General features: G+C 31.2%; 1 protein-coding gene and 1 long non-coding RNA gene across 2 annotated transcripts; one reads left to right on the plus strand and one right to left on the minus strand.

Annotated features, from left to right (window-relative positions):
• Window positions 1-1,262: 1,262 nt before the first annotated feature.
• On the plus strand, window positions 1,263-25,566 carry LOC148272793 (beta-1,3-galactosyltransferase 5-like). The gene is made up of 2 exons (XM_088239569.1): window positions 1,263-1,503; window positions 24,519-25,566. Exon 2 carries the CDS (start codon window positions 24,609-24,611, stop codon window positions 25,539-25,541), a length of 933 nt encoding a protein of 310 aa, XP_088095695.1. The 5' UTR covers window positions 1,263-1,503; window positions 24,519-24,608; the 3' UTR covers window positions 25,542-25,566.
• LOC148272794 (uncharacterized) lies at window positions 9,487-13,530 on the minus strand. Its single transcript, XR_015824772.1, has 2 exons — window positions 13,054-13,530; window positions 9,487-12,934 (listed from the first exon to the last, which is right to left on the minus strand). It is a non-coding gene; the product is annotated as an uncharacterized LOC148272794 (long non-coding RNA).
• Window positions 25,567-25,859: the final 293 nt, after the last annotated feature.

Genomic DNA, 25,859 nt, shown 5'->3' on the forward strand with positions numbered 1-25,859 from the left:
CGTTTGCTTTCGAAATAATTCGTAGTATTTTTTCTTTTCTTTTGAATTTACATTAAATTACTTTTCATTTTATGTTCGAGAATCTTTTTTAACTTACTGTGATGCTACTTGTGAAAACCTGTAATTGGCTTATTTGTTATTTGTTTTGTTATATATATAAGATAATTATAGCCGTTGGTTATCCAAAAAAAAAAATAATAAATAAATAAATAAAAAAAAATAAAAAAATATAGAAATAAAATAAAATAAAACTGTAAGTCATGCAATCTCAGAAACAGAAGCATCTCACTCATTGCTGGGCCTCTATCAATGTAACTTTTTTGTATATTAGGCATTCTATTGTATTGATATGGTGGTTTATTGTTTTACTTACTTCTAATAATTGCTACTAAAATAATAAAAAGCATCTTAAAACTGTTACAAAAATTTACTACAGCACAATCGGGACGAATGTAACAAGTTGTTATTTTCATCCCTCATTATTGACTTCCCAAAATCAGTAATCAGTAAGATCTCTATCATGAGAAACAGAGAGAAGTTGAAGAAACTAGAAGTAGATTATTTATTTGTAATATAAAGCGTCAAGACCAATTTTAATACTGTATCATTAATGACAAATATTAAGAATAACTTCGTTGTCTAACGAAATGTGAAGCATTGAAAAAATACCAAAAACTTATTTTACTGTATTTTACCGACGCCCACGCGATTAACTCATAACCGTCTAACACGGAGCCAGCCGCAGCCGTAGGAAATACACAGGTGTGAGAGGAGTATAATTAATTAATTTATTTATTTACCATACGACACAAGTCCCCTTTACAATATAAAATAACATTAAAATGAATTCATCATAATTCCCTATCTGAACCTAATAGGGCACTGCATTGGTGTACCGATCGCAGCACATAATGATATATTTTGTTACATGAAGGTAAGATGATCAGTCTTACGCTTCAAGTACTATTATACAATATTACTCGTTTCTTACTTTCATCCCGCGTTACATTCACCCCCGGTCTCCCCTATACCAAAAATGTAATTTTTAAATAAGGCATTTATGAAGAGGCTAATAAAATATAAATACGTATGTATGTATACGTAAATCAATAATTTCCTTATCTATAAATTTCTGATATAAGAACCGAGATAATAATTGATAAAAATAACCAAGCGAGATGATAAAATATAAACTTATGTGATGTTTTTTCAAGCCGTCAAGTTGACAACACTAAAATAAATAAAACTGTTTTGAAGTATCGCCAATACAGTTATATTTTCGAAATTTGTAAAGCTGTAACGTTCTATGTTGTCGGTAGTTAAAACCGTAATTATTGCATAGTTCATTAATAAACAATTTACTGATTACAGTATTATGTGTAACAGACAGTGTGGTGAAAAGTAAACAGATCTATACGCAAGCGTTTATACATCTGAGAAATGACAAGTTAAATACAGTTTTCTTTGCAAATGAAAGCAATATTAGGTGTGTAAATGTACATGGTAATTACAATCAAAACATATTTTCTCTTAAAAATAATAAAACTAGTTTAAAAAATCCTTCAACCAGTGGCGCGTGTGAAGTTTTTAACCTTTCTGAGCCCGAACGTGAAAAAAAATCCGCGAGTTTCTGAAGGGCGTACCAGGGCCTCAATTATGATGGGAAGATAAAGACGTCATACCTTCACCTTGACGGTATAGTTGAAGATACATTCCCTCTAGCGATTATAAAGATATGCTACCACGTTTAAGTTTTGGGTAGGTACATCGATATGAATCAAGGGGAAGCGTTCGTCACGGTACACATATCTACGCTCTAAAATGACATAACTTCAGTATAATTATTTTATAATTATTTTTTTTAGAGTGGTAACTTTCTGACGCATATAATCTGTGTCTGACGCCTAGATACTCTTATTTGTTAATAGGACAGAACCTAGCGACATTAATTTCACATCTAGGCGTTCGTTTTATTAAAGTGACAGTTATGTCGGAATTTAATTCGACTTCAAAACTTACTTATTTCTCTCTCATATTTTTAATAGGCTTTTAAGAAAAAAAGTGCCAACCTCAAAACGATTAAAATTTTTAATAAATTGTTCTAGACTCGTCGGTATAAACCGATGTACTTACAACAAAATTTGATGGTGGGGGTATCGGTACTAAACCTTTGTAGTCGGTCGGGAGACTTATCTTCAACTATGACGTCATACTGAAGCTATGTCAATTTAAAGCGTAGATATGTGTACCGCGACGAACGCTTCCCCTTGATTCATATCGATGTACCTACCCAAAACTTGAAGGTGGGGGGTCGGTAGTATATCTTTATAATCGCTAGAGGGAATTTATCTGTAACTATACCGTCAAGGTGAAGGTATGACGTCTTTATCTTCCTATCATAATCGAGGCCCAGGAACCCCAGCTAAAATGGTATAAATGCAACTTGAAAAAATAAAATGGCGTTATGATTGTCATGGTAGTGTCTATAAAACTATTTCATAATATTTATAGTTTTTTTAAATTTGTTGCGACAGAAGGCCTTACTTATAAACCTGGTATAAAGTTACGCCCAGGCATAGTCGTAGAATAAGAATGGGAACACTATCCTTATTTTACCATTGCAATAAGGATGATATTCTTACCCGTATTGTACCACTATGCCCAGGTGTAACTTTATACTAAGTTTATGTGTAAGGCCCTTAGAGTTCTGTTTTTTTGAGAAGGGAATATGGAAGTCTAGGCATTTACAGGGCTTATGACCTGTCATTAGCTGGTTTAAGTGGCCACTTTAGACACTGTAAAATTCACCATTCTGCCCATGTTTAAACATTCACATTTCCTCAACTCTTCCATCTGTTGACTTTTCTTGCTGGTTTTAATTGGTCCTGACGAAGAGACGGGTACGTCTCGAAACAGGTAGACGTAAACAGAAAAGTCGGTAAGTTGTAAAATACAAATATTTAATCATATTTAGTATACATATTACAATTTGGAAATTGTTTCTTAAGAGAAATTCCATTTTCTAAAAAAATCTCGACATCCGAGGCGATGCGATTGAATACTACGATTGCTCTACCCCCCGGTATAACCATTGGCAGGTTGGTTCTGCATTGTGGTGGGTAGAATAACCTGTGTTGCCTTTGTTGAAGACAATAGTCAAGGACAAATAGATCAGATTCATTTAGAATATCTGAATTATTTATTTGACTTTTTGCACATAATGTTATTTGTACATTGGCGGGCTTATTGCCAAATGGCAATTTCTTCCAACCAACCAATAAAATAAAAGTTTTATTTTTATAATTCAAGTTACAGAAACTATTCAATAGAAAAATGATTAAAAAGCTAAAGATATACAAAAATAGAAATAAACGTATTTGTTTATGAATTACCTTAAATCAAAACTATTACTCAATGGGAAAAAGGAAAAAAAGAGGAACGAGGAAAAAGGAAAGGAGAAGAGATTAAGGAAGAGAAAGGAGATGTTTCTTCAGACGTGATTTAAACAGAGATAATGTAGTAACATCTTTGATGGTGGATGGGAGATGATGTATGCGATAATTATGTATGCGACCACCGATCAGTCAAAAACACCGCCCAAATGAATATTCCTTCTCTTGAACAATGATTAGTAGTCCAGTATTCCTAGTAAGAAGTCGGTCGCGAAAAGCCAGGGCTAATATCAATACTCCCTGAGATACAGATAAGGGAGATTTTTTCTGCACCCTCTCTATCATTGTGTTGCAGCTAAGTTTATAGTCTAAATAACAAAGCCCTAAAATATGGTAAATAATATATCTCCATACATCAACAGTTTTGTCACCAATAAGGAAATATCACATACTACGAATACCGATAAAAATATATGGATTTAGAATAATTAATTGTAAAAATATGGATGTTGTGGAAAAATGTTTTTATTTTGTTATTATTTTGTTATTATTTTGTTATTATTTTGTTATTATTTTATTTCATTGGAAAGCCAGCAGACATTAATAAATTTATAAGATACAATTATATTATAAATACATATCATAAAGTCCAATTAGAGGCTTCCACATAATGTTGTTATTGTAAATGTCGACACATAAAAATTATACACAGCATAAAATAACTAATCATACAAAACTTCTAGTATTACTTAAATGTAAATGTAAATGTAAATATAATACATATTATTAAAAATATATCTACTTTTGAATATTGGTCTCACAGTTGCACATTACAATAAATGATACAGCTATAGTTGACCAAGCAGTGTACATTTATTAAGTGCCTGCATACAGAACTGCACATAACCTAAGTATATAATCTAGTTATGACAAATATATTGGAGCTCTCCTCCAGTGCATTCTTCTTGTGACCTTCATTTGCATCTATGCACTGAACCCACTTCTCACTTGCTTTGCTGTGTGCAAAAGACTCGAGGCAACACAGGCAAAAATAACAATTTTGTGCGTCATCGCCATTTTTTTTTTCGACTTGGTTCCTTTCCTTTAGCCTTCTTAAATATTTTTTTTCCTAGTTGAAATCACAGTATATTACTTTATTCATATTTTTACTGGCTTTTATATCAGCATTTTCGTCCTTAAAAGGTGTGTCAGTTAGCACAGCAGATTTTATTTTGCGTCTTTTAATCGGTTTTACTTTTCTTGGTGGAGCCTTTGGAAATGGTAGAAGTGCTTCTGGAGAGAATAAATTGGAGGTTGTCGCGAGTAGACTACATATTTTAGATCAGGAAATAGACTACATATTTGGATAGTAATATTCAGGTTCTTCATTGGGCCCATTGACAACATTGCTTAAAATAAGTAAACTAGTGGCAGATGTGGTCATCTGCTCTTCAATTGCGGCAACGTTTCCTATATGAGATATATCAACACACATATTTGGAGTAGCAGCTCTTGTTTTTGAACTTTCCTAAGCTTTTGTAACATTTAAAGCTAATGTTAGCACTGGATTGCAGATTGATTGATTTACCACAATTTAATATCAGTAAATTCCAATAATTTACATTTTTCATTTTATTCGAATGTGCATTATATTAGTGTTTACGTGTAATTGATGAAAAATACATTTAAAAAAAATATTTCAGTAGTTTAAATAAGTAAATGAAATATATTTTTTCATTAAAAAATATATATTTCAACACAGGTGCTGCCTTTTAAATAAACGCCTTTTAAATTCCCACGGAAGAGAAAATATTGATTTGATAAACGAAAGCGCATCTTGTTATGTATCGAATATCGTAGTATCGAAGTATCGAAAAAAATATCGATGTATTTATTAATCCCCCATCTCTAAAGCGGGGGTTCCTTCATCTACCCGGCGCGGCGGCGAGAGTTGCGACTTAAGCTATGGTTTCCTAAGACAGCGGTACCGTCACAAAGCGGCCGTCACGGGACGGCGGATGACGTCATTAAAACGTTGACTATGTAAATCAATGGCGCTGGTTTCCTAGAGAGCGTTGACCGTGAACGTAACGTCGAAGCAACGGTGCCGCCATTTGCAGGACGGCCGTCACAGCGGTGCGAACTGTTTTCGAACGGTTTTTGTCGCGAAGCGGTGACCGTTTGGCTGTCAAAATGAGTGCAAACGTGGTGCGGAATGTTGAAAATGTCGAAATATTGATTAATTTTGTAAAAATCATGACGATTTATGTAATGGAAGGGCAAAGACTATTAAAAAGTCGAGTTGAAACAAAGTTCGTGAAGAAATATCGGGACAACGCTTGAAATATCAGGTATGTACTAAAATGTAAATAACAATAGAATCATATAAAAATAACAGAGCAAATGTTTATAAGCTACAAGAAAAAAGCTAAGCATCTATCATAATGTTATTTTTCTAATTCAAAACATGTATTATAACATTGTTTATACGTAATAGATTCCAAGGAATCCTAACCTATTTATTGTGTCTGCAGATAATTGGTTGAATTCTATATTAAAATTTCGTAAGGTATCCAAAGTAAAATGCTTTTATTGGATTCAATTATCCTTTTATTTTTTTTATTTACAAGGGTGTAAAATGTGACGCATTTTGTCTTGTAAGGACATTATCACACTTTTTATTAGGTTACCTTACCAAATCCTAACCTATTTTGAAGTTGACATTTTATGAAATAACACACAACATTTCAGATTAAAAGTCACATGGGTGTGATTTAAAATAAGGAGTTCTCCATGAATATTAAAGAGCCAAGAAAAATGCCTGGAACATAATCTTAACAGAGTAAGTTTGATGAATTTTAAATAAAATATGCCCTTTGAACATGAAATGAATACAACAAATTTGTCGATGGATACAAATAAGTATACCAATGTAATTCTTGTATGAACATTACTATAATATTTTTTCTGCATTAATTATTACATTTATTTATTCTAGAAAGCTACAAACACCAAAGAGTAGTCACCAACATAAACAATTTTTGTTACAACTGAGAGGGAAAACATTTTTGAGAAGGGAATACTGAATTTGCGTCGTAGGTGAATTGGTTCAGGCGAATAAATCTCACCCAAATGATAAAAGTTTCAGCTCTTTGACTTCACAAAAAAAAACAGATGGAAGAGTTGAGGAAATGTGATGTTAAAACATAGGCAGAATGGAGAATGTTACAATGTGTAAAATGCCTACTTAAACCAGCCTATGACAGAGCATAAGCCCTGTAAGTGCCTAGACTTCCATATTCCCTTCTCGAAAATGTTTTCCCTCTCTGTTGCAACAAATTTAGAACTAGATAACTCCCTAGGGAGGAAATCCAGCCTGTCTGCAAACATTGGACATACTCAAAACATTGTTTTTAATGAGTAAACTAATGGCACAGAAAAACGATTAAATATAGACATACTTGGGACTTATTAATACATTTGTTCCAGGATTCTTATCACCGAATTCAATTAAATAATATGGTATGTAAATGAGCTCCCATTTATATTTGAGACAAGATCAAACTAGTTTTATAGCAACTCCATAAACACCAGTAATAAGTTCTTATTTAGATACATAAGGTAGGTTGCAATAACTTTCCTGTATATTCATTGTGAATTTTATTTTCAGAATAAGTACATACTACAAAATTATTTTCACCCAAGTGCAGATCAAGATATGAGTAGTGAGAGGGTAGATACTCTCCCGATAGTACTACTAGATTTGCTGTGCGAGTCGAACTCAAATGTTTGCCAGCAGAAATTACTAGGCTTCCGAGCGATTTCTTCACTGCCTCAACATGCAAGGACAAGGGGACATTCGTCAACGACCTACGACTCAGACTCGCAGACATCAGACAAACACCAGGCATCCACCACAGTCCAAAGAAAACCTTTATCCACAAAGAACTTCTCAACACGAGCCACGTATTTATATTTACTGACTGCCACAGAAGACCATTCCAGAACGCCATACAATGTAGAATAGACGGGAGACAAGACTTTCTGAAATCTACCTTCACTATTGTGATGGAAAAATCCAATGACACCATACCCACAGCAGTACTTACTTCGGACTCACCAGATCCACCTCCAGGAAGGCAGACACTCCCCTGAAATGAACACTTCCCAGAATAATACTGATCATAAAAACAAAAATGTACTAATAAATATGAGCAAACTATTTTTACCTGGATGCAAATTATGTTTTAAATACCTCTTATGAATGTACACATTATTGTAATTCCATTTTGTATTATAATTTTATATGTATTCTTCTCCGTTTTTTATATCATGAGAAATGTAGTTTATACTCACATAATATATTTTCTATTACATAATATTTATGTAAATTTAGGATTATAATGAAAAATCCTCAAGTATGCTATACTAAAATGATTTCGTGTTTAGCATTAGGTCTTATACTCATATATATACATATAACTCATAAAATATTAGTTCTTTATACAAATATGAACCAAACTTTTCTTCTTTAAATATCTCTTTGTAAAAAGAGATATTTAAAGAAAAAAAGACAATAAATTTAAGTTAATTTAAAAAAACATCTTAAAAAAATAATAACATATTATGGTAAAAAAAGCAATATATTATTTTTAAATGCTATTCTAAAAGTAATTCAAATAAGTTTAAAAATATAAAACCAGCAGTGAAAAAAGAAAGAATAAAAGTCTTTCAAGTGAAATGTAAAAGAGCATCAGAAATTCAAATATATTAAAAAAATATTTTGTACTTTCTCCAGCCTGTCAATATAAGTAATGTATTGTGGATTCCAAATTATGGATGTAAATTCTAGGTGAGTACTTACATAGCTATAATAGAGTAATAATGAATTGATTACAATGTCTGCTTTGTAATGACAAATGTATTCTTTATGTTTGTTGTTACTATGTAAAATACTATATTATATTTTGACAGACTAATAAAATGAATTTAATTATGATTCAAAGAGGTTGGATATATACTTGTATGATAGGGAGCAGATGATATTCCTAAAGAGTTAAAAGTTATACAATACTGTGTTGTGGGGTACATAAATTATTAGTTAAACGCTGAAGACATTTTGGTTTCGAACTTACAGTTTGTAGTTATGTATATTATTACATATGGAAGTTATAAGTATATATTATGGTGTCTGTAAGAAGTAAGTGTATAATAATTGTAATTTTTCAGAAGAAATCTGTACAGTTTATATATAGTAAGCAATATTAAGTTCTGATGTTCCAGTATAAATTGTTACTACAATTATTACAAGTTTATATATGTATATTAAAGAAAACGTAAAGTAAAGTGAATTCTGGTTCTTTTGTTTTACAAAGAGATATTTAAAGAAGAAAAGTTTGGTTCATATTTGTATAAAAGTACAAATATTATATGAGTTACATATAATATATGCGTATAAGACCTAATGCTAAGTAATCTCACGAAATGTAAGAAAGCATCAGAAATTCAAATGTTTTAAAAAATATGTTGTACTTTCTCCAGCCTGTCAATATAAGTAATGTATTGTGGTTTGTAAGTTATGAATGCAAATTCTAGGTGAGTACTTACATAGCTATAATAGAGTAATAATGAATTAATAACAATGTCTGCTTTGTAATGACAAATGTATTCTTTATATTTGTTGTTACTATGTAAAATACTATATTATATTTTGACAGACTAATAAAATGAATTTAATTATGATTCAAAGAGGTTGGACATATACTTGTATGATATGGAGCAGATGATATTCCTAAAGAATTAAAAGTTATACAATACTGTGTTGTGAGGTACATAAATTATTAGTTAAACGCTGAAGACATTTTGGTTTCGAACTTACAGTTTGTAGTTTATTTATTTATTTTATTTTATTAAATATTTGGGTAAATCATAAGAACACAAATATTTCTTTTTTAAAAAAAATAAAAAATAAGTATTAAAAACAACAACTTTTTAACATAAAAAGACCAATAAAGTTTTCATAAATTAAAAAGATATAAACATTAAATGTGACAAAAAAATAAAAAATAGATAAGAATTTTAAGTGAGAAAAGAATAATTAGTTATGTATATTATTACATATGAAAGTTATAAGTATATATTATGGTGTCTGTAAGAAGTAAGTGTATAATGATTGTAATTTTTCAGAAGAAATCTGTAGAGTTTATATATGGTAAGCAATATTAAGTTCTGATGTTCCAGTATAAATTGTTACTATAATATTTACAAGTTCATAAATGAATATTAAAGAAAACATAAAGTAAAGTGAATTCTGGTTCTTTTGTTTTACAAAGAGATATTTAAAAAAGAAAAGTTTAGTTCATATTTGTATAAAAGTACAAATATTATATTAGTTACATATATATGGGTATAAGACCTAATGCTAAACAAGAAATCGTTTTAGTATCGTTATCGTTTGAGAATTTTTCATTATGATCTTAAATTTACATAAATATTATGCAATAGAGAATATATTATGTGAGTATAAACTCCATTTCTCATGATTTACAAAAAGGAGAAGAATACATATAAAATTATAATACAAAATGGAATAACAATAATGTGTATATTCATAAGAGGTATTAAAAACATAATTTACATAAAATTTTGCATACTATAAAACTATGTAATAGTACTTAATGTTTCCTAAATAAAAGAAAAAAATATTTCTTTCTCTTATTTCTGTTTACAGGATATCATGATTTGTTCACCAAAACACTAGAAATTGGCCCTGTGAAGGAATAGAACGCACCAAGATCAGTTACAAATAAAAATGTAGTTATTGCATATATTATTTTTATTTAATCAAAAACATACACCTTTTATTTTATAAATTATTATGTAATGTATTTTTTAAAATTATTTGAGTATGATCTTCTTCTTCTCTGGTCTCAATCCTGGGATTGGCTGGCAGCAATTCCTTTCATTCTTCTCCTCCATTCCTCCCTGTCTTGTGCGGCTCATTTAAAGTCAACATATGATGAGCAGCGCACGTCCTCTAATAGGTCCTCCAGGTACTCTTGGCGTGGGCATCCCCTAGAATTTGTTCCCTCGGTCAACCCCTCCATTGCACATGCAGGCCTTCTTGACGTATTACATGACCGATCCATCTCGCTCGCCTTTCGGACAAGGTCCTGAGCAGGTGCCTTCCACCTTCGATTCTTTGGAGAACCTCCTCATTTGTAATGTGGTCTCTCCAGGAAATTCCTCGTAGTCTTCTATAGGACCACATCTCAAAAGCCTCTAGTCTCTGTTTATCTCTTTCGGATACGCACCATGTCTCGCAGCCATACATCAAGATACTCCATAAATAGGTCTTGATTAGGAGTATTCTTAGTTTTAGGTCTATATTATTTGATTCTTTTATTTTGGACCTTTTATTAAATGCAAGTCTAGCTTGATGTATACGGCTGTCGACCTCGCTCTTAGACCAACCGTCCCACGTTATTTTGCTCCCGAGGTAGAGAAACTCCTTGGTGTTCTTTAGTGGTATTCCCGACATCACTACTCTCATCTGGTGTTGTATTCGGCCTACAGTCAGTAGCTTTGTTTTGTCTTTATTTATCTTCATACTGTAGTTATTTTGAAGAATGCTTTCCATAGTTGTAAGGGCTCTTGCTAGTTCTTCTTCACTTTCAGCAACCATAGCAATATCGTCAGCAAACCTTATCATATCCCATTTAGTATGATATTAATAACAATAATTACAGGATTAAATAAACTAAAATTAGTTATTATATAGATGTGATTATAAGTAATTATGATATTTTACAAATTGCAAATATTTATCTATAAATCCAACATACTCAAGGAATACTATTTAAAAGTTTAACATATAACATCAAATCAGAGAGACTAAACATATATTATATAAACTATAAATCATATATTTGTTTTTACATTATAAATTTAAGATGTTTCTATCCCCTTGTATCAAACACACACTCACCCTTTCCACAAACCCACCCTCACACTCATATACACTAACTCTCATATTCACATACCTACCAAAACCTCGCTCAACTCCAGCAATATTACAGCACATTTAAATCAAAGCTTTCTCTCACTCTCTAAGACTTGCAAATAAATAATACAATAATAAGCTCCACTCGTTTGACGATAACAGCCGAACCTCGCTTCTAAGTTATCGTTTTGAAATTTACTCAAGAGTAAATATTCTACTTTATGTATGGAAAATATATATAGGATCAACATTGAAAACGCATCCAATGTAGTAATGGGGGATTTAAATTTTTGTACACCTAGAGACTAACTCTCAGGTATTGAGAGTCTCCAAGTTTTTAACCAAAGGGACATGTTTCTTAGAAAATTTTTATGATCTACACTATCTTCTCTAATGGGTTCCTTGTGAAGATTGTTGAATCTCTGAAATTCAAATACACTTTACCCATTTACAATCTTCCACCATCTACAAAATATACTTTTAAAATCTAGAGTACTCTCGGGTTCTACAAACAGTTCTGGATTTTTAGGCGCTACGCACTTTAAACCCACCAATTGTTTTCTCATTAAAAACTTTTAACTCTAGGGATACATTTTGTTTTAGAATGTTGCTTGGATATAGGACTTTGTATGATATCATGTGCCCAAATTTGATCAAGGTTTTTTTTTCAAGATCATTAATGAATTTCGAATGTTGAAATTGAGCGTCTAATATTATACTGAAATCATTTAAATGAGGATTATTTTGAATTGATCCAATTATTGCAAACACACTTAATAAAATGTAAGTACAGGATCAAATTTGAAAAATAAAGTTCTACTATTATCTAAAGGGTGAGGTAAACTAGGGAGTAATATTTTATCTGTTTGAAACAATTCAAATGCCTTTTTTGTTAATAGCATTATTATCGGATATCAAAGATATTGTGAAGTAGGCCTTGTATACAAACTCCTGACGTCACTGCAACCTGTGAAGATCTATTGTGATGGATTAAATTAATTAAAAACAACTACTGCACAACATCATTATACTTACAGAGGAATATTTTTCTTTAATGAAATGAACAAAGATAATAAAAAGTACAGTCAGGAATACAATATATTTAAGAAAGAAGTAAAAAATTACATCTATAATTCTTCTTTATGTAACACTGATTGAAATCATCGTTAATATCTTTTTTGTAATTTATTTATGTTATTCTAAAATAATCTATTATAAGACGTCACTCCCGATTATGTACACAAGAATTGTTTATTTCTTTTACGTAATGGGAAACGTTAATGTAAATATATGTAATTGATTAATGTAAAAAATTGTATTTAATATTATATTTAAATTTGTTATTAATAAATTTTAAAAAAAATCTATTGCACCTATAACTTTAAGAAATCCTCTCATACAAAATAAGCCGGATATAACTAGATTTGTTCTGGACACTGGCTTCATTATAATATAGTCCGGTGTTTTTCATGCCAATTGATGTTGATGTTGAAATAGTTTGGTGACTAAATTCGTGTATATCAGCAGAGTCGTCTTGAATCTGGAAGATTTATCAAAAGTTAATATCTATAGGCATTAAACATTTACGTATTTAAAATTGTCAAATGAATTGACAGAAACGATACTTACATATTGCCAAAATTATTATTCATTACATACCTCATTACTACCCCAGTACCGAATAGCAAATAGGCCCTGGAGTTCTACTGGTATTTTCTCATCTCGTTTGTGTCCTTCCAAATCGAGTTTTACTAGAGTAATTATGCGCCTCATATTTTCCTTCGAAAAACAGTATTTCTCCTTGAATTCACTGTCTTAAAAATCTTAAAAAGAGTTGACTCTTTTTTTAATACAATTTTCGTGCACGAGAAGGTCGCATGCCTTCGAAAATGTTTAAAATTAAATAAAACTGTGACAAACTATTCATAAATAACGACAAATATGACAGATCGCATTCTAGGGCATATTTTTGACAGATAAGCTGCCGTGGCCGCCAGATATGACAACGTTTTCCTAGGAAACCACTCTCTAGTCACCGTTTCGGCGGCCGTTCACCGCATCACCGTTCGTACGGCCGTTAAGATATCGGCACCGTTTTCCTAGGAAACCCAAGCTTTAAGCTATGGTCTCCTAAGACAGCGGTACCGTCACAAAGCGGCCGTCACGGGACGGCGGATGACGTCATTAAAACGTTGACTATGTAAATCAATGGCGCCGGTTTCCTAGAGAGCGTTGACCGTGAACGTAACGTCGAAGCAACGGTGCCGCCATTTGCAGGACGGCCGTCACAGCGGTGCGAACTGTTTTCGAACGGTTTTTGTCGCGAAGCGGTTACCGTTTAGCTGTCAAAATGAGTGCAAACGTGGTGCGGAATGTTGAAAATGACGAAATATTGATTAATTTTGTAAAAATCATGACGATTTATGTAATGGAAGGGCAAAGACTATGAAAAAGTCGAGTTGAAACAAAGTTCGTGAAGAAATATCGGGACAACGCTTGAAATATCAGGTATGTACTAAAATGTAAATAACAATAGAATCATATAAAAATAACAGAGCAAATGTTTATAAGCTACAAGAAAAAAGCTAAGCATCTATCATAATGTTATTTTTCTAATTCAAAACATTTATTATAACATTGTTTATAGGTAATAGATTCCAAGGAATCCTAACCTATTTATTGTGTCTGCAGATAATTGGTTGAATTCTATAATAAAATTTCGTAAGGTATCCAAAGTAAAATGCTTTTATTGGATTCAATTATCCTTTTATTTTTTTTATTTACAAGGGTGTAAAATGTGACGCATTTTGTCTTGTAAGGACATTATCAAACTTTTTATTAGGTTACCTTACCAAATCCTAACCTATTTTGAAGTTGACATTTTATGAAATAACACAAAACATTTCAGATTAAAAGTCACATGGGTGTGATTTAAAATAAGGAGTTCTCCATGAATATTAAAGAGCCAAGAAAAATGCCTGGAACATAATCTTAACAGAGTAAGTTTGATGAATTTTAAATAAAATATGCCCTTTGAACATGAAATGAATACAACAAATTTGTCGATGGATACAAATAAGTATACCAATGTAATTCTTGTATAAACATTACTATAATATTTTTTCTGCATTAATTATTACATTTATTTATTCTAGAAAGCTACAAACACCAAAGAGTAGTCACCAATATAAACAATTTTTGTTACAACTAAGAGGGAAAACATTTTTGAGAAGGGAATACTGAATTTGCGTCGTAGGTGAATTGGTTCAGGCGAATAAATCTCACCCAAATGATAAAAGTTTCAGCTCTTTTACTTCACAAAAGAAAACAGATGGAAGAGTTGAGGAAATGTGATGTTAAAACATAGGCAGAATGGAGAATGTTACAATGTGTAAAATGCCTACTTAAACCAGCCTATGACAGAGCATAAGCCCTGTAAGTGCCTAGACTTCCATATTCCCTTCTCGAAAATGTTTTCCCTCTCTGTTGCAACAAATTTAGAACTAGATAACTCCCTAGGGAGGAAATCCAGCCTGTCTGCAAACATTTGGACATACTCAAAACATTGTTTTTAATGATTAAACTTATGGCACAGAAAAACGATTAAATGTAGACATACTTGGGACTTATTAATACATTTGTTCCAGGATTCTTATCACCGAATTCAATTAAATAATATGGTATGTAAATGAGCTCCCATTTATATTTGAGACAAGTTCAAACTAGTTTTATAGCAACTCCATAAACACCAGTAATAAGTTCTTATTTAGATACATAAGGTAGGTTGCAATAACTTTCCTGTATATTCATTGTGAATTATATTTTCAGAATAAGTACATACTACAAAATTATTTTCACCCAAGTGCAGATCAAGATACGAGTAGTGAGAGGGTAGATACTCTCCCGATAGTACTACTAGATTTGCTGTGCGAGTCGAACTCAAATGTTTGCCAGCAGAAATTACTAGGCTCCCGAGCGATTTCTTCACTGCCTCAACATGCAAGGACAAGGGGACATTCGTCAACGACCTACGACTCAGACTCGCAGACATCAGACAAACACCAGGCATCCACCACAGTCCAAAGAAAACCTTTATCCACAAAGAACTTCTCAACACGAGCCACGTATTTATATTTACTGACTGCCACAGAAGACCATTCCAGAACGCCATACAATGTAGAACAGACGGGAGACAAGACTTTCTGAAATCTACCTTCACCCACAGCAGTACTTACTTCGGACTCACCAGATCCACCTCCAGGAAGGCAGACACTCCCCTGAAATGAACACTTCCCAGAATAATACTGATCATAAAAACAAAAATGTACTAATAAATATGAGCAAACTATTTTTACCTGGATGCAAATTATGTTTTAAATACCTCTTATGAATGTACACATTATTGTAATTCCATTTTGTATTATAATTTTATATGTATTCTTCTCCGTTTTTTAGATCATGAGAAATGTAGTTTATACTCACATAATATATTTTCTATTACATAATATTTATGTAAATTTAGGATTATAATGAAAAATCCTCAAGTATGCTATACTAAAATGATTTCGTGTTTAGCCTTAGGTCTTATACTCATATATATACATATAACTCATAAAATATTAGTTCTTTATACAAATATGAACCAAACCTTTCTTCTTTAAATATCTCTTTGTAAAAAGAGATATTTAAAGAAAAAAAGATAATAAATTTAAGTTAATTTAAAAAAACATCTTAAAAAAATAATAACATATTATGGTAAAAAAAGCAATATATTATTTTTAAATGCTATTCTTAAAGTAATTCAAACAAGTTTAAAAATATAAAACCAGCAGTGAAAAAAAAAAGAATAAAAGTCTTTCAAGTGAAATGTAAAAGAGCATCAGAAATTCAAATATATTAAAAAAATATTTTGTACTTTCTCCAGCCTGTCAATATAAGTAATGTATTGTGGATTCCAAATTATGGATGCAAATTCTAGGTGAGTACTTACATAGCTATAATAGAGTAATAATGAATTGATTACAATGTCTGCTTTGTAATGACAAATGTATTCTTTATGTTTGTTGTTACTATGTAAAATACTATATTATATTTTGACAGACTAATAAAATGAATTTAATTATGATTCAAAGAGGTTGGACATATACTTGTATGATAGGGAGCAGATGATATTCCTAAAGAGTTAAAAGTTATACAATACTGTGTTGTGGGGTACATAAATTATTAGTTAAACGCTGAAGACATTTTGGTTTCGAACTTACAGTTTGTAGTTATGTATATTATTACATATGAAAGTTATAAGTATCTATTATGGTGTCTGTAAGAAGTAAGTGTATAATAAATGAATTTTTTCAGAAGAAATCTGTACAGTTTATATATAGTAAGCAATATTAAGTTCTGATGTTACAGTATAAATTGTTACTACAATTATTACAAGTTTATATATTTATATTAAAGAAAACGTAAAGTAAAGTGAATTCTGGTTCTTTTGTTTTACAAAGAGATATTTAAAGAAGAAAAGTTTGGTTCATATTTGTATAAAAGTACAAATATTATATGAGTTACATATAATATATGCGTATAAGACCTAATGCTAAGTAATCTCACGAAATGTAAGAAAGCATCAGAAATTCAAATGTTTTAAAAAATATGTTGTACTTTCTCCAGCCTGTCAATATAAGTAATGTATTGTGGTTTGTAAGTTATGAATGCAAATTCTAGGTGAGTACTTACATAGCTATAATAGAGTAATAATGAATTAATAACAATGTCTGCTTTGTAATGACAAATGTATTCTTTATATTTGTTGTTACTATGTAAAATACTATATTATATTTTGACAGACTAATAAAATGAATTTAATTATGATTCAAAGAGGTTGGACATATACTTGTATGATAGGGAGCAGATGATATTCCTAAAGAGTTAAAAGTTATACAATACTGTGTTGTGGGGTACATAAATTATTAGTTAAACGCTGAAGACATTTTGGTTTCGAACTTACAGTTTGTAGTTATGTATATTATTACATATGAAAGTTATAAGTATCTATTATGGTGTCTGTAAGAAGTAAGTGTATAATAAATGAATTTTTTCAGAAGAAATCTGTACAGTTTATATATAGTAAGCAATATTAAGTTCTGATGTTACAGTATAAATTGTTACTACAATTATTACAAGTTTATATATTTATATTAAAGAAAACGTAAAGTAAAGTGAATTCTGGTTCTTTTGTTTTACAAAGAGATATTTAAAGAAGAAAAGTTTGGTTCATATTTGTATAAAAGTACAAATATTATATGAGTTACATATAATATATGCGTATAAGACCTAATGCTAAGTAATCTCACGAAATGTAAGAAAGCATCAGAAATTCAAATGTTTTAAAAAATATGTTGTACTTTCTCCAGCCTGTCAATATAAGTAATGTATTGTGGTTTGTAAGTTATGAATGCAAATTCTAGGTGAGTACTTACATAGCTATAATAGAGTAATAATGAATTAATAACAATGTCTGCTTTGTAATGACAAATGTATTCTTTATATTTGTTGTTACTATGTAAAATACTATATTATATTTTGACAGACTAATAAAATGAATTTAATTATGATTCAAAGAGGTTGGACATATACTTGTATGATATGGAGCAGATGATATTCCTAAAGAATTAAAAGTTATACAATACTGTGTTGTGAGGTACATAAATTATTGGTTAAACGCTGAAGACATTTTGGTTTCGAACTTACAGTTTGTAGTTTATTTATTTATTTTATTTTATTGAATATTTGGGTAAATCATAAGAACGCAAATATTTCTTTTTTTTTAAAAATAAAAAATAAGTATTGAAAACAACAATTTTTTAACATAAAAAGACCAATTAAGTTTTCTTAAATTAAAAAGATATAAACATTAAATGTGACAAAAAAATAAAAAATAGTTAAGAATTTTAAGTGAGAAAAGAATAATTAGTTATGGATATTATTACATATGAAAGTTATAAGTATATATTATGGTGTCTGTAAGAAGTAAGTGTATAATGATTGTAATTTTTCAGAAGAAATCTGTAGAGTTTATATATAGTAAGCAATATTAAGTTCTGATATTCCAGTATAAATTGTTACAATAATATTTACAAGTTCATAAATGAATATTAAAGAAAACATAAAGTAAAGTGAATTCTGGTTCTTTTGTTTTACAAAGAGATATTTAAAGAAGAAAAGTTTGGTTCATATTTGTATAAAAGTACAAATATTATATGAGTTACATATATATGGGTATAAGACCTAATGCAAAACAAGAAATCGTTTTAGTATCGTTATCGTTTGAGAATTTTTCATTATGATCTTAAATTTACATAAATATTATGCAATAGAGAATATATTATGTGAGTATAAACTCCATTTCTCATGATTTACAAAAAGGAGAAGAATACATATAAAATTATAATACAAAATGGAATAACAATAATGTGTATATTCATAAGAGGTATTAAAAACATAATTTACATAAAATTTTGCATACTATAAAACTATGTAATAGTACTTAATGTTTCCTAAATAAAAGAAAAAAATATTTCTTTCTCTTATTTCTGTTTACAGGATATCATGATTTGTTCACCAAAACACTAGAAATTGGCCCTGTGAAGGAATAGAACGCACCAAGATCAGTTACAAATAAAAATGTAGTTATTGCATATATTATTTTTATTTAATCAAAAATATACACCTTTTATTTTGTAAATTATTATGTAATGTATTTTTTAAAATGATTTGAGTATGATCTTCTTCTCTGGTCTCAATCCTGGGATTGGCTGGCAGCAATTCCTTTCATTCTCCTCCTCCATTCCTCCCTGTCTTGTGCGGCTCATTTAAAGTCAACATATGATGAGCAGCGCACGTCCTCTAATAGGTCCTCCAGGTACTCTCGGCGTGGGCATCCCCTAGAATTTGTTCCCTCGGTCATCCCCTCCATTGCACATGCAGGCCTTCTTGACGTATTACATGACCGATCCATTTTGCTCGCCTTTCGGACAAGGTCTTGAGCAGGTGCCTTCCACCTTCGATTATTTGGAGAACCTCCTCATTTGTAATGTGGTCTCTCCAGGAAATTCCTAGTAGTCTTCTATAGGACCACATCTCAAAAGCCTCTAGTCTCCGTTTATCTCTTTCGGATAGGCACCATGTCTCGCAGCCATACATCAAGATACTCCATAAACAGGTCTTGATTAGGAGTATTCTTAGTTTTAGGTCTATATTATTTGATTCTTTTATTTTGGACCTTTTATTAAATGCAAGTCTAGCTTGATGTATACGGCTGTCGACCTCGCTCTTAGACCGACCGTCCCATGTTATTTTGCTCCCGAGGTAGAGAAACTCCTTGGTGTTCTTTAGTGGTATTCCCGACATCACTACTCTCATCTGGTGTTGAATTCGGCCTACAGTCAGTAGCTTTGTTTTGTCTTTATTTATCTTCATACTGTAGTTATTTTGAAGAATGCTTTCCATAGTTGTAAGGGCTCTTGCAGTTCTTCTTCACTTTCAGCAACCATAGCAATATCGTCAGCAAACCTTATCATATCCCTCCATTTAGTATGATATTAATAACAATAATTACAGGATTAAATAAACTAAAATTAGTTATTATATAGATGTGATTATAAGTAATTATGATATTTTACAAATTGCAAATATTTATTTATAAATCCAACATACTCAAGGAATACTATTTAAAAGTTTAACATATAACATCAAATCAGAGAGACTAAACATATATTATATTAACTATAAATCATATATTTGTTTTTACATTATAAATTTAAGATGTTTCTATCCACTTGTATCAAACACACACTCACCCTTTCCACAAACCCACCCTCACACTCATATACACTAACTCTCATATTCACATACCTACCAAAACCTCACTCCACTCCAGCAATATTACAGCACATTTAAATGAAAGCTTTCTCTCACTTTCTAAGACTTGCAAATAAATAATACAATAATAAGCTCCACTCGTTTGACGATAACAGCCGAACCTCGCTTCTAAGTTATCGTTTTGAAATTTACTCAAGAGTAAATATTCTACTTTATGCATGGAAAATATATATAGGATAATCATTGAAAACGCATCCAATGTAGTAATGGGGGATTTAAATTTTTGTACACCTAGAGACTAACTCTCAGGTATTGAGAGTCTCCAAGTTTTTAACCAAAGGGACATGTTTCTTAGAAAATTTTTATGATCTACACTATCTTCTCTAATGGGTTCCTTGTGAAGATCGTTGAATCTCTGAAATTCAAATACACTTTACCCATTTACAATCTTCCACCATCTACAAAATATACTTTTAAAATCTAGAGTACTCTCGGGTTCTACAAACAGTTCTGGATTTTTAAGCGCTACGCACTTTAAACCCACCAATTGTTTTCTCATTAAAAACTTTAAACTCTAGGGATACATTTTGTTTTAGAATGTTGCTTGGATATAGGACTTTGTATGATATCATGTGCCCAAATTTGATCAAGGTTTTTTTTCAAGATCATTAATGAATTTCGAATGTTGAAATTGAGCGTCTAATATTATACTGAAATCATTTAAATGAGGATTATTTTGAATTGATCCAATTATTGCAAACACACTTAATTAAATGTAAGTACAGGATCAAATTTGAAAAATAAAGTTCTACTATTATCTAAAGGGTGAGGTAAACTAGGGAGTAATATTTTATCTGTTTGAAACAATTCAAATGCCTTTTTTGTTAATAGCATTATTATCGGATATCAAAGATATTGTGTAGTAGGCCTTGTATACAAACTCCTGACGTCACTGCAACCTGTGAAGATCTATTGTGATGGATTAAATTAATTTAAAACAACTACTGCACAACATCATTATACTTACAGAGGAATATTTTTCTTTAATGAAATGAACAAAGATAATAAAAAGTACAGTCAGGAATACAATATACATAAGAAAGAAGTAAAAAATTACATCTATAATTCTTCTTTATGTAACACTGATTGAAAACATCGTTAATATCTTTTTTGTAATTTATTTATGTTATTCTAAAATAATCTATTATAAGACGTCACTCCCCATTATGTACACAAGAATTGTTTATTTCTTTTACGTAATGGAAACGATAATGTAAATATATGTAATTGATTAATGAAAAAAATTGTATTTAATATTGTATTTAAATTTGTTATTAATAAATTTAAAAAAAAAAAATCTATTGCACCTATAACTTTAAGAAATCCTCTCATACAAAATAAGCCGGATATAACTACATTTGTTCTGGACACTGGCTTCATTATAATATAGTCCGGTGTTTTTCATGCCAATTGATGTTGATGTTGAAATAGTTTGGTGACTAAATTCGTGTATATCAGCAGAGTCGTCTTGAATCTGGAAGATTTATCAAAAGTTAATATCTATAGGCATTAAACATTTACGTATTTAAAATTGTCAAATGAATTGACAGAAACGATACTTACATATTGCCAAAATTATTATTCATTACATACCTCATTACTATCCCAGTACCGAATAGCAAATAGGCCCTGGAGTTCTACTGGTATTTTCTCATCTCGTTTGTGTCCTTCCAAATCGAGTTTTACTAGAGTAATTATGCGCCTCATATTTTCCTTCGAAAAACAGTATTTCTCCTTGAATTCACTGTCTTAAAAATCTTAAAAAGAGTTGACTCTTTTTTTAATACAATTTTCGTGCACGAGAAGGTCGCATGCCCTCGAAAATGTTTAAAATTAAATAAAACTGTGACAAACTATTCATAAATAACGACAAATATGACAGATCGCATTCTAGGGCATATTTTTGACAGATAAGCTGCCGTGGCCGCCAGATATGACAACGTTTTCCTAGGAAACCACTCTCTAGTCACCGTTTCGGCGGCCGTTCACCGCATCACCGTTCGTACGGCCGTTAAGATATCGGCACCGTTTTCCTAGGAAACCCAAGCTTTACGACGCTAGCACCATCTTCAGATTGTTTTAAGAAATAATTGCCAATAAGTGACAGGTCCTGTTTGTTTATTAATAATAGCGGAAAGGAATATTATATCTGAGATCTTTTATTCTTTCAGTTTTAACATTTCAAGTTTAATCATAAATTACCTACTGTATGTTTTGCACATTAAGTACAAAGCTTACAGGGTAACAATCGTTACAGTTTTGATTCGAACGAATCATTTTATCATGACCAGTCCTAGTAGATCCGTGTCAGGTGTATGATTATCGAAATCACAATGAAGCATATTAATAAGGAATTATTAAATAAGCGTGCAATGAGGAAGTTCAGTGGTTTTTTTCAAATTTTTTATTCGTTAATAGACTGTTAAACTAAGTCAAAAATATATTTTTAAAATTTTTACATATCGTATTATCGGCGCTACGATTTTTTAAAGTTTTGTACTTCTGAAATAACTCCGCGTGTGACGTCAGAGGTTCATTTCCGCTTATTCCCATTCAGTTCTTCCTATTGGTCCAGAAGCGACAAGCAGACCGGAAATCTTCCATAGCTCTCAGATCATAGGTTGATTCACATGAACCAGTGACGTTATTTAAAGTAGTGCGTTTTTATCAAAATATTTTTTATTATTTTTTCTGTACATTTTCAAGAAACTTTGCCCTACAATTTAATGCTCTAATTTTTACCCCGCGTAAGAAAACATTTTTTGTATCCAATTTTTGTAACAAAGTTCCTCATTTATAAGTGAAATTATAAAATAGATGTGGAGAATAAATTATCGTTAAATCTTATAACCTTAAAACAGTGTGACAGAACAGTGAAATATTTTTTTCGCATTGTGACGTTGATAATTTTTTGATGAAATAATGAGGATAAAATTATGTTTTAGCTTTAAGACGTGTCGGTGAAGGCGTTTTAGAACGATATCTGACGTGCATATAATTTTGGAAAGGGCACATCAAACATTAAAATAGCTCGACTTTAATATTTTGTTTTATAAATTTTTCTCAATATCTGCTATAAATTTCTTGTTTAAAATTTTAATTAAATGGTGTGGATAAACGTAGAATATTAGTCGATCATAGTAAAGAAAACGTGTTATCACTTTGCTTATGCAAAGTTGCTCAGTGCTCGGACTGAGGCGGGCGAGGGGGGCGCGGCGTACAGGCGTACCAGACACCAGACATCAGACTCCCCCCTCCTCGTTTCACCCCTGCAGAAGTAAGCAACCATTTGATTTTTAAAATATTTTATTTAAAAAAAAAAATATTCGTTCTAAAAATTTATTTAAATGTGCCAATATGTCTTCTTGCTCATACTGATCATCGTGGTTTCGGATGTGACAGGGTTTAGTGAACACCCTGTATGATATGCTGACGGCATTCGGACTGATCGTAAAATGCACTACATTCTGGTAGTAAATGTGGAAATATTTCGATTGGCCACCTCTTCTCTATGGCTATCTCTCCTGGATAGTTAGAGGGCCGGTAATCGATACAAGCTACTTTTTATCCCCAAAAATATATCATTCTACCAGGAAAATTCTTAATTAAACTAACCAATTAACAAATTTCCCAATACCACGCGAGCAAAGCCGTGTGTAAAAACTATTACTTAATATTTGACTAATGTTATTAAATATTAGTAAATAACCAGTAACCGACTTTTAATGTCTACAGGTTTCGAGACGTATTCGTCTAGTTAACAAAAAAAACAATCATATAACTTTGAACATCCTAGCCCTTCACCTTCTTAAATCCCCCCCCACCCATTCTCCAACATATTACTAAATACTTTTAACCTAATTTTTAGCGCATTTTTTATTTTACACGGTGGTGATTGTATCTTGTATCCCCCTATAACTCTGCACGTAATGTATGCATTTTTTCGTAAATACTGTGGACACTTAAACTACGGTGATGCTAAAGGTGAAAGTGTATTTTAGTATTTGCATGTTGGTGTAGTGAGTATCCTGACGAAGAGACGGGTACGTCTCGAAACCGGTAGACATAAAAACCCGGTATGTGGTAATATACTGATATTAAATATCATTAATTAAAATGTTTTTATCACAAAGTTAATATATTGATTTCAAGCCTTTAATGACACTTATTTTCTTTGTTGTCCACAGATCAACGTCGCTTAAAAATACAAGTCTCGTGATGAAAATTATGGATATTGCAGTCTTTGCTAACTGAAAACCACCCACTCTTCTTCTAAAATGTCCAGGATAACATTCGTTAAGTTCAAACCAGTTTATTGTGCAATAATATTTGCGGTATGTCTAACGATATTTATTATGTTTAATAATATTCGTATATACCACAGTGACCTACGAAGAGATTTGGCAACAAAATATTATACTCGAGGATTTTCGCAACCAAGACCGGAGATTTGTCAGCAGCTGGGAGTAAATATAAGTATCATAGTTTTAGTCATAAGCCATCCTTCAAATTTCTATGCTAGAATGGCCATAAGAAGTACTTGGGCACGAACTATTACAAAGAAAGGGGTAGCAATTGGTTTTTTAATGGGTAGAAATAATGAAGAAGGATTTGACGAATCCTTAAAAGAAGAAAGCAAGAATTATTTTGATATAATTCAAGCGGAATTCACAGAAAATTATTATAATCTAACATTAAAGTCGATGTCAATGTTAGAATGGGTCTCCAGATTTTGTCCTGAAGCCAAGTTCCTTTTGAAGACAGACGACGACATGTTCATAAACCTCGCAAATCTGTTAAGGTTTGTAGAAGACCATATTGAGGATAACGTGATCTTCGGAAAGGTGAGTCATAAAGTAAGGCCGATACGTTTTCCGTGGTCAAAATATTACCTCAGTACCGAAGAGTTTTCTGATTCAGTATTCCCCGATTTTACAACCGGACCTGCGTACCTTCTTCCCGTCAAATTAGCTGGGCCACTGCTAAATGCATCCTTACACCTGCCGTTTCTGAAGCTGGAAGATGTCTTCATAACGGGCGTGGCTGCAGAAGCATTGGGAATTGAGAGAGTGAATGTCCCGCAGTTTAGTAATTCAAAACCTGTTAAGGGAATTTGTAACATGAAACATCTCATAAGTCTACATGAAGTAGGCAACAAAGAACAGTTTGATTTGTGGAATAAATTTTTGGATACTGATTGTGAAACTTAAAAAAACTATTATGTATGCAATTATGTAAGATTTATACTTAAAAATGATCTTTATAGTTTTTTATATATTTTTTTTTTATTAATATCCCTACAGAGATGAGGTAGAATTTTTTCAAATTCAGGATTATGGATATTCCCCCTCTCCCTCCCGAGGGAGAAATCCAGATTTGTGTATGTATAAAAATACACATACCAAAAAATAATGTTGTGTAATAAGATCTGGTCAAAATATAAGTATAAATAAATTGCAGAATCATCTGCTGGCGATTACTAGTACTTAATTTAACTCGGAAGAGTCTTAAAATACATAAAATAAAGT

This window comes from Micrasema longulum, unplaced genomic scaffold (genome assembly GCF_059751315.1).
Source record: "Micrasema longulum isolate JH-2025_06_02 unplaced genomic scaffold, ASM5975131v1 h1tg002186l, whole genome shotgun sequence".
Classification (NCBI taxonomy): domain Eukaryota; kingdom Metazoa; phylum Arthropoda; class Insecta; order Trichoptera; family Brachycentridae; genus Micrasema; species Micrasema longulum.